At 34.0% G+C, this 15,991-nt stretch overlaps 1 protein-coding gene across 2 annotated transcripts in view; it reads right to left on the bottom strand.

Annotated features, from left to right (window-relative positions):
- MACC1 (MET transcriptional regulator MACC1) overlaps window positions 1–15,991 on the bottom strand; it is a 62,679-nt gene that overhangs the window by 19,534 nt on the left and 27,154 nt on the right. For both annotated transcript variants that reach the window (XM_019727466.3, XM_019727441.3), the window contains exon 2: window positions 857–978. In XM_019727466.3, coding sequence (XP_019583025.2) covers window positions 857–971 — 115 coding nt within the window. In that variant the 5' untranslated portion in view covers window positions 972–978. The remainder of the gene's footprint in view (window positions 1–856; window positions 979–15,991) is intronic.

The following is a 15,991-nucleotide window of genomic DNA, read 5'->3' as shown; positions in this document are numbered from 1 at the left end:
ACTTGGTATTGATAAATTTTAATAACATTAATTTTTTTCACTTAAAGTAAACATTAGATTTACTATTTGAAGGAATTCATTGAGCTTTTTCAGGTTTAAATGACAAAAAAAAAGGTTTATCACTATGAAATGAAAACATGCTATTACTTTGGAGAGTATTTTAAGAATCAGCAACACATTAAAATATTCACATATCACCTATAAGGAATTTCTACATATGTCACAAATATTGAAGTCTGTTTTGATATTTAGAGCTACCCGTACTTGGTCATTTCCCAATAATTATTGGTAATGATTCTGTGCACTTTGTGAAGCTAGTGCTGCTTTAGAGAAAGTGTAAGTCAAAAGGCCAGCCAAAAGAAAAACAAATTCAGGTAAACTGCCAGACTTCTTTTGCTTAATATATAGAGAACTATTATCTTGATTGAAATAAGTTTTAAGTGGCATATATTAAAAATTAGGAGATGCATTTTGAAAAGGCTGCTTTTCTCCTATTTCCATATTTTCTTCAATACAGTCCCATCTAACTCTCTTAAAACTATTGTTCCTCTGAGGATCAATTCAATTGTGTTACGCTCCGTAAAGATCTTGTAGCCCACTCCAACCTCCAGAGATGTCTTTAAGCCCCAAATTCATTATATATTTATTGCATATAAAACACTCATTTAATGATGAGAGTTTTTGCCTCCTCATAATATTTATTATGATCTGTTGGCTACACTATTTTGCTCATCTTTTAATGTAAGTATTTCTATGATAATGTTGGGATTTTATCCTTCTTCTAATTTTATGTAGCACTTTTCGGAGTTAGACCTGCAATAGATGAAAAGATAACAACAGTTATAAATTCCCATACCTATGATATTACAAATATTTGAGTTTCTTCGAGCTTCCATGTCAATCAGATTTCCTTCAGACCTGCTTTGTGAAATTCTTCCTGACCAAAAATGGGTTCTTTCGCTGGTTAACATTTTCCACCTACAAAGTGAAAAATAGAGCAACAAGTATGTAAGTAAATACGTGTTGGCAGAGAAACCAAACTCAAGGTAGTCACACATATTTAAATAGAAAACTACACATAAAAATACTGTCCATAGGTCATCTATTTCTGGTAGGATGCTTTACTAGATGTGTAAAAACACTCCACTGGAAAATGCTCAGGTCCTGGATTAATGCCAACAAGCAAATCTAGAAATACATTAGTGATCCTATAAAAAAATAAAAATGAAAATCACAAGGATAATAAAAAGGAATAGTAAGTTGAAATTTCAATTAATAGGCATTTCCTATTTAGAGATTGGAAGACTAAAAAAATCACAAAACTTGAAATTTGTCCCCAAATCCTTCTATACATTCAATTCAGTTCCAAGAAAAATCACGTTATATATATATAACATATAACATACACGTATATGTGTGTGTTTGTAAGTTCTGAAGCTACTTTAAAATGGATATAGAAAAGCAAAAGGCTAATATTCAAGACAATCAAGAGGAAGAACATCATAAAACTAATAACATGCACCACCAGGTATCAGCATTTATTTTACGTGCTAAGTAAGACAACGTAGAATTGGGACAGAAATAGACTAAGGACACAGAATACCACCAGAAGTAGACACACCCTCAAATGAAAATTGGATATATGACAGAAGTGGGCATGCAGGGTAATATGGGAAAGATAGATAATTCAATAAACAGTGATAAAACAATTGGCTGTCCAAGAAGAACAAAAATGACATTGAGCATACACAAAATCAATTCTAACAGATTTAACGGCTGTAAAGCAAAACTTTAAAACTGGAAACAGAGTCTAAGAAATTATCTTTATGATTTCTGGAAAACAGAGAATTTCTTAAATAAGCACAAACACAAAAAAGTGCAAAACAAACAAACAAAAAGAATGAGACTGAGGAATCCTATATATCAAAGGACATCATTTACAAAAAGTGAAACTACAAAGCAAAAACTGGGAGAAGATATATCCATTACGTATGGGTAAAAAATAAAAAAAAGACTGAATTCCAAAACATATTAAAGATTTCTACAAATCATTAAGCAAAATAAAAACATTAGAGAAAATTTTGGGAAAAATATTTGAACAAGCATTTCTCAAAAAATAAACACAAATGACCCTTAAATATATTAAAATATGCTGTATTTATTGGTAATCAAGAAAATGCTCAATGAAACCACACAAGATACAATTACCACCCATCAAATTGCAAAAATTTTAAAATCTGGCAGCACCAATTACTGGTGGACACCTGAAGAAAAGGGAAATCCTATACACTCCTAGTGGAAGTGTCAATATATACAACTACTTAGAAATCAATCTGGCATTGTCTAGGAAAGATGCTGACAGCCTAGTACCCAGCAATTCCAATCCCAGTTATTAGTTCTAGTAAAACCTGGCATGTGTATTAGAAGAGATATACATGAATGTTCACTCTATTATTTAACAAAAAAGTAAAATCAACCAAAATATCATTTGTCATATGAATGGATAAATAAATCAGGGTGTTTTAATAAAATGGAGTACCATGAAACTATGAACACAGATGAATTACAACTGTAAGTATCAATATGTATTCATTGTAGGTATCCCATTGTTGAGACTCAGCCTTTACATATATGTTTTCTCTTAGTCCCACAACAACACTGAAAAGCAGGCATTTTTTTTCCCAACAAATAATTAAGCTTTATTGCTCACACATCTGGGATCAGCTGAGAGTTGACTGATCTTGGTCGGGCTCAACTGCACCTATCTCTCATCCTTCTTGAACCAACAACCAACCTAAGCATGTACAACCTGAAACACAGATTAAGAACAAGTACATTGTTGTTTCTGCCTCATTCTGTTGTTACAGTGAGTCACATGGCCAGGCCCAGAGTCAGAGTAGAAGAGCACTGTAAAATTAGGTGGATGAGGGAGTGGTACCTTGGGACTTAACGTGAAGGAAATATATTGGTATCTCCACTGGAATTTCCACTGGAAACATACTGGCATACCACACTAGCTGGCCAGAATGTTTAGCTTCCTTGCAGAGAGTTTGGCAAAGGACTCCAGTAGCAGTGCACGGTTGTCCTTGGTTTAGTTCTTCTCCTTTCTCTCAGTCAACACACCTCTTCGTTCAACATTTCCAGCTATTCCTTTATTTTTTATTTTTTTTTAAATTTAAGTAGAGTTGGTATACAATGTTATACCAGTTATACTAGTTTCAGGTGCACAATTTTGTAATTCAACATTTTTATACCTTACAATGTGATCACCCTACTAATTCTAGTAATCATCCGTCACTACAAACTTATTACAATATTATTGACTATATCAGCCTTTACCTTTTTCATCCATCCTCCATCTTCTTCCCCTACAGTAACCATCCCTTTGATCTCTGTTTCTATGAGTCTGTTTTTGTTTTGTTTTGTTTTGTTTTTTAGATTTCACATATAAGCAAACCTATATGGTTTTTGTTTTTCTTTGTCTGACTTATTTCACTCACTTTTTTATTGCTGCATAATAGTCCATTTTGAATGGGAAAAAATAACTATATATATATATATATATATATATATATATATATATATATCTCACATCTTCTTCTGTATCCATTCATCTATTAATGGACACCTAGGTTACTTCCATATCTTGGCCATTGTAACTAATGGTGCAATGGGTGCACATATCTTTTCAAATTAGCATTTTTGTTTTCTTCAGATAAATACCCAGAAGTTGAAATGCTGGGTTGTATGGTAGATCTACTTTTAGTTTTTTGAGGAATCTTCCTACTGTTTTCCATAGTGGCTGCACCAATCTGCAATCCCACCAACAGAGCACGAGGTTTCCCTTTTCTCCACATCCTCATCACCACATGTTATTTGTTGACTTTTCGATGATAGCCATTCTAACTGGTGTGAAGTAGTATCTCATTGTGGTTGTGATTTGCATTTCCCTGATGATTAGTGATGTTGAGCACTTTTTCATATCTGTTGCCCATCTGTATGTCTTCTTTGGAAAATGTCTTTTCATGTCCTCTGCCCATTTTTTGATAAGATTGTTTATTTTTTGTTATTGAGTTGTATGAGTTCTTTATACATTTAAGATATCAACTCTTTATTGGATATATCATTTGTGAATATATTCTCTCATTTAATTATGTTACCTTTTTGTTTGGTTGATGGTTTCCTTTGCTGTGCAGAAGTTTTTTAGTTTTATAAAGTTCAATTTGTTTATTTTTGCTTTACTTCCCCTTGCTCAAAGGAACATATCCAAGAAGATATTACTCAGGTTGATATCAAATAACTTTACTATGTTTTCTTCTAGGAGTTTTATGGTTTCAGGTATTACATTTAAGTCTTTAATCCATTTTGAGTTTATTTTTGTATTCAGTGAATGAGAGTGCTCCAGTTTCAATTTTCTTTTCTTTTTTTTTTTTTTTTTTGCATGTATCTATCCAGTTTTCCCAACACCACTTGTTGAAGAGACTGTCATTTCTTCATTGTATATTCTTGCCTCCTTTGTCATGGATTAGCAGACCATATAAGAAAGAATTTATTTCTGGACTTTCTACTCTGTTCCATTGATTTACCTGTCTATTTTTTTGTGGTAGCACTGTACTGTTTTGATTATTATAGCTTTGTGATAGAGTTTGAAATCTGCTATATTTTGTGGTTCCACATAAATTTTAGGATTATTTGTTCTAGTTCTAGAAGAATGTCATAGGTATTTTGATAAGGATTGCAGTAAATTTTTAGTAGATTTAAATATTTAATTTTTAAAAATTTTTGGATGGTACGGTCATTTTAACAGTATTAATCCTTCCAGTCCATATACACAGTATATCCTTCCATTTATTTGTGTCCTCTTCAATTTCTTTCTTCAGTGTCTTATAGTTTTTAGAGTAAGGTATTTCACTTAATTGGTCAAATTTATTCTTAGGTATTTTATTCTTTTTGATATAATTGTAAATGGGATTGTTTACTTAATTTCTCCTTCTCATTGTTCATTACTAGTATACAGGAACACAATGTATTTCTGCATACTAATTTTGTTTCCTGCTAAAAAGGTATTTCAAATCAGAGTTTACAGAGCACAAAAATTAATTGCAACAATGGGACATAACTAACCTACAAAGTAAAATAGCTGGTGAGTGATAGACTCAGAAATAATTACTAATATATATTACAGCTACCCCACAGAGCCAAAACTCTGCGCTGTAAACCCCTTCTCAGACGCAAGGTTCCCAATCCTAAGACTATCCCACCTTCTAGTTGAAATTTACAGTCATTCTGTCCTGCAAACTGTTATTTCCTATTCTCCTTCATGTGTTAACCACACCTCTTTCACCTTTGACTTTTATATTTTGTCATATTCTTCTTTCAAGTTTTTGACAGTTTGTTTCAAAGTTTATTTTATTTTTAAAAGAAATCGAAAACCTTTATTGGTTTAAAAAAAAGAAAGAAAGAAAGAACAATTAAATGAGGAGAAGAGGGGAAAGAAAGGAAAAGGAAAGAAAGGAAAGGAGAGGGAAAGCATGTTTTCCAAACATGATAAACAAACAAACGCTTATCTCATAAGGTACCATGCTTAAAAAAAAAAATCAAATGGTGCAATAGCAAGTTTTTTCTTCTGATAGACGAAATGACATGGCAAGATTGGGTGAAAAGCTGAATTATGCAAAATGTAATTTGCATCAAAATCTCAAGTTTCCTGGAAGATCTTCAAAATTCTTTGGTTGCTTTTACCAAATACAAGGTCCAAAACTAACTAAGCATACCATAGGTGGCCAAAACTTTGAGATAGGAAAACTAAGTTCACATCCTTCATCAAAATTAAGTAAATCAAAATGAAATAAGAAAAAAAGATGTTTAGATGAAAAAGTGTTTAACAAAAAGTTAAAGTAAATTTTAAGTGGAAAACCAATTTAGATCTACCTAAATTCTTTAGTTTCTTATGGAGAAAAGAGTAGAAAGGTATAATTTGTACCCAGTATTCCTTTGAAGCAAACAACCTTTGATGCAAAAAAATAGTTATAATTCAGTGAAATACAGTTAGAAGTCCTTACCCACCTAAGAACCAGGAATGGTACCTCATGCAACTATGATCATGGAGAATCATAATATGTCAGAAACAAAGGCACAAGTTGTGATTAGCTGAAACTTCGTGGAGTAACCCTCTTCCCCAGTCACCCAAGAAGATTTTCACTGTCCTTCAAGCCTTGCAAACTTCAGCCTTACCAGGGTCATCTGGAGGGTTTGATCAAACACTGTTTGCTAGCCTCACCCCAGTATTTCTGATCCAGAAGTTCTAGGGTTGCACGTGGGAATGCGCATTTCTAACAAAGTGGCCAAGTGAGGTGATGCTCTGGTTCTGGAGGGGGGGTACACGTTTTGGGACCCACACTCTGAAAACCACCGTGCTAATTTCTTTTCCTGACCAAATGGATTTCTGCCTATTCTCTGACTATCCCCCAACAAATCCTCCTTCTCCCAATCTTTTTATGCACACACACACCCCTCACAGGACTTCACCCTAAATCTGGATTTTTTTTTTTGTTTCCCCCTAGGGATACAGGAAGAGGCAGTATAAGAGAAAAGCCCTTGTCTGGAAGGACCGTGATTCTGACCTATGGAGGGCAGTGCTTGTTTACACAGGTGCAAATAGCTAACCACATTTGTCATTTCCCTGTTTTCTTCTAATTCAACTTCAGACTCAGTGACACGTGCTGTCCTAATCTAGAATTTTTAAAACTTTGTCCAAAGAAGCATGAGTCAGTATTTGTGGGAATAAGTAAATGGGAAAAGAGTGGTGTACTACCCACTTAATTGGGGACACATTTTTTTTTTTTTTTGTCAATATGCCTTTTACAACCTACTTATAATGATTCTACATGATTCATTATTTTTTTTCTTAAGAAAATGATGAATAAAGTTTTGCTCTTCACTTATTTTACTGTTTAAACTAGGCCTTAAGTAATTGTAACATTAACCAACTGTACAATTTAGCAAAAGATCACAGATTTTTAACAGGGCAGGGTGTGTTTACAAAAGAGTAACCAGGGAAGCAATACTATTTAAACGAATTATTCCTTTAAAATGTGTCCCTTTGAAATCATTATATTTATGGTAGGCATTATATAGTGAAAATTGTTATTTTTAGCCACCCAGCAGGTTCCAAGTATTTTCCAATTAGTCCTGGAATACCTCAGATCTCCTTTATGTTTCCATGATCTGTACTATTTTTTAACTCTTGACCTACATTATGTTAAAAATACTTCCACGCAGGCTGTCACTCATATAGGTGAAAGCATATGATAAAATGTCAGAAGAATAATTATCGGACAGTAGACTTCTTGAGCCCCCAAAGGCTAAATCCACTCAAATAACTTCGCATTCCCTTGTAAATGCAACTGGTATAAAATGCCTGAGTGGATCACAAAGAAACTATAATCAGCCAATGATGCTCACCACATGTGATTTTACTGGACGTGATCATGGTGTGTGTGACCTTTGGGTATCACCCCAGGGCATCCTGTGATGGGCTAGTGGCAATCTCTGACTGGTACTATGTATACCCTCCCACCAATTATGAAATAGTTTGAGTGTTATCTCTGGCCATTATGATTAAAGATTTAAAAGATCTGACAAGGAAAATGTGAGCAGTCACTTTTTCTCAGGAAAAAGGCTTTACAAGATTCTCCAGGGACCCTGATGCATTAAGCAGTAGTAGTAATGCACATTAATTTCAATGATCCCTCAAATCTTAGTAACTCAAAACATTCCATCAATACATCATCTTAATATCACAATGTCAAGCCATCTATCACTTCATTTATACCTTATGATGCTTCCATCCCTGGCAGAACTGAAGTTTGAGAAAATTGTGATAACTGTACTGGATAGCATCTTATTAGTGAGCACAAGTCAGGAACAGAGAAACAGTAGACCGGAAATTGTTTTATATTCGGCTTAAAGATGTAACCAGATAACCTTCCCAGAAACTTCAGTCTGTAAGGGAAAGTGTAAAGGACTCTAAATAGATACACGAAAGGAATATTTCAGGGCTATAAAATAAAACACATTCATCATAAGAGTTACTATTTATTGAACACTTGCTACATTCTTAATACCATGCATGAATTTTCCTATTTATAACTAGCAACAATTCTGGAAAGTCGGTTCTATCGTTATTCCCAATTTAAAGGGAAGGAAATGAGGTTTAAGGAATTACTTTGCCCGAGATCATACAGGTGCTAAGCAGCAGAGCCACTGTTTCAGTTCAGGGATCTCAGACTCTAGAGAACAAGCTTTGGAACCGTACACCATGCTTCCTAGCCATGGTTCAGACCTTCCCTTCAAAGGAAGTAGATTTGGGACTGTGCCTTGGGCCTATTGCCGGAGAGTATCAGGCCTCATTCTTGATCCCAGGAGATCTTCACCAAGTTCACAGCAGGGCCCAATGCATGAGCATGTGACCTGTGCAGCCACAGGGCCCGATTCTTAGAAAGGCCTTGTGCTTGGTGTAAGGCTCTGCTGTTGCCATCTTGAAATACTAATATGTTTTGAAAAGAAATCCCATTCTTTCATTTTTTTACTGAGCATTGCAAATTATGTAGCTAGTCCTGGTTCATGGAGTTGGCAACACGGAGCCTTCAGACCCAAGGAGAATGACTGCAATTATAAGGGATCATGAAGAAAAAAGAAAAGCATATTATACAGATGAAGGACACTCATTTTACAGATGATGAACGTGAGCTGCAGAGAGTCAAATGAATTGCCTAAGGTAGCAAGTTCAATACTGGGAGGTTCAGAAATCAAACTGTGATCTCTAGATGTGAACTCCATAAGAAGAGGAGTGTAATAATAACAAGTTCTACCCATTCTATGAATTCTAAAGAGTAAAATAATGAGATCCTTTGAAATTCTCATGCTATATAATGTCAAAAGTTATAATAGCTTAGATTTTAAGAACTTGAAGCAAAACTAATAAAAAGTTTAACTCAACGAGAGTGAAATAAAGTGGTCCGTAGCCTCATGCACCCTTAGAATCATACCTATCAAACAAGGATTATGTCCTTTTTGTCACTCCTCACAGAACATTTTAACAGCTATTTGCATTATGTCTGTCAAAGAGAGTGCTGGGCTCAGGACAACAAAGGCAAAATTCAGGCTTTGAAATTAGACAGATATGGGTTCAAAGCAAAGATTACAAATGAATTCACTGGTTCGAGCCTCACTTTTCTCATCAACATAGTATAAAAATATCTACTTTAAATAGTTGTAGCAATGGTACGTGAATTACATATCAATGAAGCTGGGATGTTTTTAAGTTATAAAGATTAAATACCATAAATCCCCAATGACACCAAATTACTGTTTAAACTGATAGTTATTGTCTGTTATATTTTTTCACGTCTGTGCCAATTCTGTTGGTTTTAGCAAGAGTAACGAGTGGCTGCTGACAGACGTCTAAGGATTATTGGAAAGGGGGAAACAGGAAAACCACTGTGGAAGTTTATCATTTTAGCTTAATTGATTGTTCAACCTGATAATATTCCTTTCTAAAGAGGATAACTGAAAAATTACTGTATTACTTGCTAATTAGATTCTATCAGTCCTTTTGCAATAAAACCTAACATTTGCCACACTGCTTCTGAATAGACTTCATTATAAGAGTCACAATATTCTTTGCCAAGAGAAAAAAATCCTGACAAATATTTTGTGCACATCCACAGTCTCCGTTGGTTTGAACTTAGAACATGGTGAGAATGAATGATTTCTACATCATCTGGCAAACGTGCCTTCTTAACAGAGGGTAAATGTGAATGTTTGGTCACTGTTAAATGACAGCAGAGTGCTCATGCACCAATTGCAGTGAGAAGAAGCCCATGGAGGAAGGTAAGTAGAAGTGATAAGATTAAAGAAGGGAACACTAACCACATCATCCAATGTGTAAAATCGGAGCTTCCCTTAAATTCTCAACAATTTACCCCGTCTAATTTTTAATGTTTCAGGGAATCACAGTGTTTTTATTTGTCAATTTTGTAAACTGAGACTCATGAGCAAAGTATGAAATATTTATCAAAGCACAAACTTGAAAAATACTAACATGGATATATATGTGAATATACATATATACACACACACATACAGTATACAGATAGGTAGGTAGATATAGTTATAAATATATATATATATATATATATATATATATATATATATATATATATAAGTTTGTCAAACAAGAAATATTTTTGTTATTAGTAATGCTTCACTGTTCTCTGAATACTGGAAACTGGAAGATCATTTTCTTTCTGAGAGACAATTAAGTCTTCCAAATTTACTTTATTTGAAGACAGTATCAAGTACTGATAGAGTGTACAAGAAGTCTGAAGAAAAGCTACGAGAGATCAAATTTTGTTGTGTGAGGAAGGAAACCAGCTGAGGGACTTGGGGGTTGGGACTTTGGGTGACTGTTGTCTAAGAGGGAGATGGATAATCCTAAGAAGACGCAAGTAATGAGAAGAAGCTCAGTGGAACTGAGGGGTATGCATTGTCAAGCCTACCACCTACTTCTCCCATACAACCTTCGGGAATATCATATTACTTAGTGATGCAAAAAAAAAACAAAACAAACATGATAGTGAATAACAAAAGGTACTGAGTCCCACTCAAAGGCATGAATAACAGGAAAACATAGCTATCCGAATGAATAAGTGGGGTATAAGTAGGGGGAACATCCATCAACCTGGGTTTGCCCAGGACTGTCCCATTTTCAAACTGTGAAATCTCTCAATGCAGTGAAAACCAGGATGATTGGTGACTGTAATCACACATATTAGGGTATAAGTGTATGGTCCTACATGGAGGATGTGAAATATTCAATGTAAATTCCTTCTATTTGAACAAATTGTTAAAATATTTAAAACCATGATGATGGAGAAAAAATCAAATATTTACATATACATATGAAACAGCTATACAGAAAAGACTAATTGTAATGTTTAAATTACATTTTGTTATTTTAGTTCAAGTGTTAAATTCTAATAGAAACAGCAAATTAAATACAAAGGAACCATCCAGAATGGAATAAATAGAACTACCATGGTTCTTTGTATTTCATTAAATCGGCCTGAAAAATTGAACCCCCTCACTTGGAGGCCTAAATGAACGCCCAACCTTTCCAGAAGGAGCTCTTCCTTTCCCTTCCTCTCCATCTCATTTCATTTAAAGCAGGTGAAGTAAGTACACAAAGATGGAAGTTGTGTGTCCCTCTGCTAAAACCCCGGCATTGCTCTGTGGGAGCTGATGGGTTCCTTGTGTTCAGCTGAGGAAACTGGATGGAGGCTCAGAGTTGTGCCCATAGCACCACCTGGTGCCAGGTGGGTGACCTCCTGGCCTGCTGTCCTACAGCCATGTGCTCATCTTGCTCTAGTGTGAAATTGTGGTTCTCAACTATTCCTCTGCATCAAAATCAACTGTTGAACTTGAACAAAATATACACATGCCCAGTCCTATCCCATGACCCTGGTGTGGATCCCAATTATCATTATTTTTATAAAAAGCCCCTAGGAGATTCTGAGGTACACAGAAGACTGAGAACCACTAAATCATAATTACAAGGTGACTGGAACTTGTTTCGTTTCGTTGTTTTAGACAAACATATCACTAGACATAATAAAATATATGGCAGCCCACCCCTACAAGGCAATCGTTCTAGGAGCAAAAGCATTTATTGGGACATTGTGCTAGATATGGATTTCAGGGTGATAAAGGAAAAAACCCTTGCTCTGAGTGGCATGGATCTTCCTGGTGTAGCCTAGCAATCACCTTTAGGTCTGCCGTAGGCTTTAGGGGAAAATACTATCTCCCTCAGTATTCCTTGTTGGGATTCATTATCTCCTTGTTGTTTCTTTCTCTGAGAATTATAAGATCCAGATGAACACATTTTTGGATGTTAACATAATATAAAAGCCTGCTTTTAGCATAAGCCTTGGTTCTACTTGTACTTAGGCAAAAAGAATTTACTTATGGTCCAGGTGGCATTTTCTAGTTCACTATATACATAAATACACACACACACACACACACACACACACACACAAAGAATATCTTCATAATTAATATTTTCCAGTAAAAGTCTTTCAGTTTTAATACACAAATTTTATATAGCATATGAATCTCTCGTTATGACATACTGGCCAATGTCTCTCTAGGAAAAAATTATATTTATTTCCCTTAAACTCAAAGGAACATTTTTAGCTAAACAATAGTCAAGAAAAACTAAAGTTTCATTTTAAATCCAACTAGTAGAACATTAGAATTATAAGCATTCGTTTCAAAATCAACATAGTACAAATAAAGGGAATATGAATTTTGAAGCTACTGGCACTAAGCACTATTGTTTCTTTATATAGTATATAACTATATTGACTGTGCGGTATTTAGTGTGCTTTTGAGGGTTTGGGGTGACGTGTGTGTGTGTGTGTGTGTAATGTGTTATCATTTTCTCATTTAAAAAACTAGAAATATACAAACACAGAGTGTGAAATTAAAGGGTGTTTGAAATTCAACAACAAATTACTAACTTTATACATGAAATATTTGAGTCTCTTTGTATCCATTAAATTAAGTTTTTAAAAAATTATGTTGTTCAAATATATTCTATCCTTATTATCCTTATTTTACTCTATCCTTACATTTGATTATAATTTTATGCTGGAGGTGTTATAAAATTTCCAACCATGATTTTGAAATTGTCGAATTTTCTTGTAATTCAGTCAGGTTTTGCTTAGACCATATAAGTATGTAAAGGTTATGTTTTCTTATTGGATTTTCTCTTTATTTTTCTATAATGTTTCTCTTTATTCCTATAAGTCTTTTTGACCTAAATTATGTTTTATGTAATATTAATATTGCCATTCTGTCTTTCTTTTTATTATTGTATTTTACAATTTAAAACACATTTTAAACACAATTTAACATCTGAAATCAAGATGCATGTGCAACTGATGTCAGAGTCTAGATGGCTTTATTTTTCTTTTGGGTATTTCATAAAATAAGGGCGTGTCTTAAATTTAAAGAAATACAGTATTTACCTGACATCTTTTTCTATCTCTTTATTTCAACCCTTTTGTCTGGTTGTTAGTTAGATATACCACTATAAATAGCAAATAGCTGACTTTTTGAAAAATTCATGGTTAATCTATTTTTAAATAATTGAGTTCTACCCTTCTATAACTACTTAAAAACTCATGATTTTTACTTATTTCTACCACTTTCTGTTGTGTTTTATTTATTTGTTTTTATTTTTCTCTTCCTTCTATTGGGTAGATAAAAATTTCAACATTCCCTTTTGGTCCCTATTTCAGGTTTCTAAACATTCATCACATTTCTCCTGAACCTCCTGGTAAGACTATGAAGGATAATAGTATCAGTCCTTTCTAAAATGTAGAAAAACTGAATCTGAATCACCAAGAAATTGTGATTTTTTACAAAGGCCTACAATTTGCTAGTATAAGAACTAGAAAGAGACAGATTGCTCTTTAAAATTCTATCAGTATCCCAGCCAATTACATATTGTAACTTTTATAAGACCATATTAAAACGTTTATCTTTCTAAAATATATCTCCTGGTATTCAAACAGTAACCAAAATGAGCATTCCAATTAAACTCACCCAAAGAGAAATAAACTGAGTGAAAATGACACGTGATTATAGAAGAGAAACAAGAAATAAGAATGTCTTATGATTGGATTAGATGTCCTAGCTAAAAATGAGATGACACTTACAAAATATATGGAAAGACATAAAAATATGCCTTTAAACAGATGTTAATCTACGAAGATAAAGTAAAAAAGAGAATTCAGACTGTTTAGTTACAAAGGGAAGAGGATGAAAACAGAGAACAAAGTGGAAAAAAAAATACTTTAACTATCTGAAAGTCATTATAATAAAATAAAAGAAAATAAAGAGCCTGAAAACAATAGGAACCTGGCAGAAGTAGGAAAGATATTGTCTAATGTAAGTTAACTTAAATTTGCAGTAACTAATAATAGCTAACAATTATTGGGTGTAATCTGTGCCAGGCAGTGTTCTAAGTACCTCACATCCATTATCTCTTCTAACCAGAACAGCAGTGCTTCGGGTAGAGTATATTATTGTCTCCATTTTGCAGTTAAGGAAACTGAGATACAGATATAAATTAATTAATTAATTGATACAATTAATTAATACAGCTAGGAAGAGTCAGAAGAAGCCAAAGCCCAAGAATCTGACCCTGCCACCCACGCTCTCAGTGACCACATGCAGAGTAATCTGTGGACGGGGTCCCTAAGACCCTAACGCAGAAGGCCTTAAATAGCTCATCTGAGGGAACAACTACAAGAGTTATCAGCACGTGGCCAGAGCTCCTGCTACATCCATAACTGGCTTCCGGTTCAGTAACGCCTCGCTCGTTCGTTGCTTGTTTTGTTGCTTTTCTTGTTAACTTCCTCATGTTGCCTCTCCATAACCCCTTGTAATCTAAATGAATCTTTGATCCTTTCAAGCTCAAAGGGACCTGCTAACTGGGAAGGTTTTGGAGTTTTCCAATATACATAAGGTGAGCCAATTACCACCAACATTCTGAATGGTTCTGGCAACTTTGAAAAGGAAAAATTGGTCCATAAATATAAAATATCTATTCACTGAACAAAGTAATTAAAATTAAAATAAATGATTATCTTAATCAACAGAAAAACAGGTAGGCTGTGTGAATTTATGGCTGTGGTCATGATGGAACACCATTAAAAATGTAGCATCATATTGAAAAGTGGATAAACTAATAAAATAAATAAATAGGACCCCAAAATACTGAAAATATAAAATCAGTCTGTTATATTTAAATCCACTGGAAAGTAATTAAAATACTATGTGGAAACTTTGAGGGGATTCACATAAAGAAAAAAATGTCTAAGAATTAGTTTGAAGAATTTGGATTATTCTGTTTTAAAAAAATGGAAAAATGAACTTATAAAGATTACTTAGATAATCTAAATAATATTTTTTAAATTATGCTTAAAGACATTTATCAGCACACAATTTTAATGCCATAGTAAATTAGTACAGATATTCTGTAGACAAAACTGAATTATGAAATATCCCTTTATTGGAATATTATGCAATCATTAAAGATAGTTTTGATGAAAGTATGTCCCAGCATGAAGTATGCTTATAAAATTACGGTAAGATGAAAAAACTTAAACATGGTACAAAATTTAAATACATAGAATGGTTACTATTGTAATCAAATCAGATAAAGAGAAACAAGACTGGAATGACATATTCAAAACTACTACCAGTACATGTGTTTACGTGGTAAGAGTCTTGATACTGATTTTCATTTTCATTTTCTACATTTTCCAACTTTTAATGAGCAGATATTATTTGATTATAAAAATATTATTTTACATAGAGAGGCAATAGTGATTAATTCATGGCTAGGTTCTAAGAGGGATACATTTAAAGAAAAACAGGATAAAGAGGAAACCACAGTGAGAACAAAGCAAATTCTTAAAATTGAGATGAACTCGAACATGAACTAGTATTTCATGGCAATCCCTTGATTTCAACAATCCTTTCACCCTATAGGACCAGCAATCTACCAATCCTACTACCTTTTCACTGTCTCCCCGCAAACCTTCTCTTCCTCTATCCACAGCTTAAATGACAAGGAGTTATAATCACCTTCCTGCATGCCCCCTTAACTCTCTAACTACTCACAACTTTCTCCTAGTAACTAGTGGGACCATACCTTGGTGAAATCCAACACTGCACCTACTTGTCCTAACCCAGAATCCTGCTTGTAGGTGATGAAAAGCACACAAATTAACTCCAAGGGGGTTCTTAAATTAACGTTATAAGGCAATCTTACTTAATGTCCCTGGCACATACACCTCCCTCTCCTTTTTTGTCAAATCTCTAACAACCTTCTCTGATCTCATTTTTAGCTGAG

This window comes from Rhinolophus sinicus, chromosome 4 (assembly GCF_057876585.1).
Source record: "Rhinolophus sinicus isolate RSI-liver-muscle chromosome 4, RSI-T2T, whole genome shotgun sequence".
In the NCBI taxonomy this organism is placed as follows: domain Eukaryota; kingdom Metazoa; phylum Chordata; class Mammalia; order Chiroptera; family Rhinolophidae; genus Rhinolophus; species Rhinolophus sinicus.
This window is presented reverse-complemented; position numbering and strand designations above follow the sequence as displayed.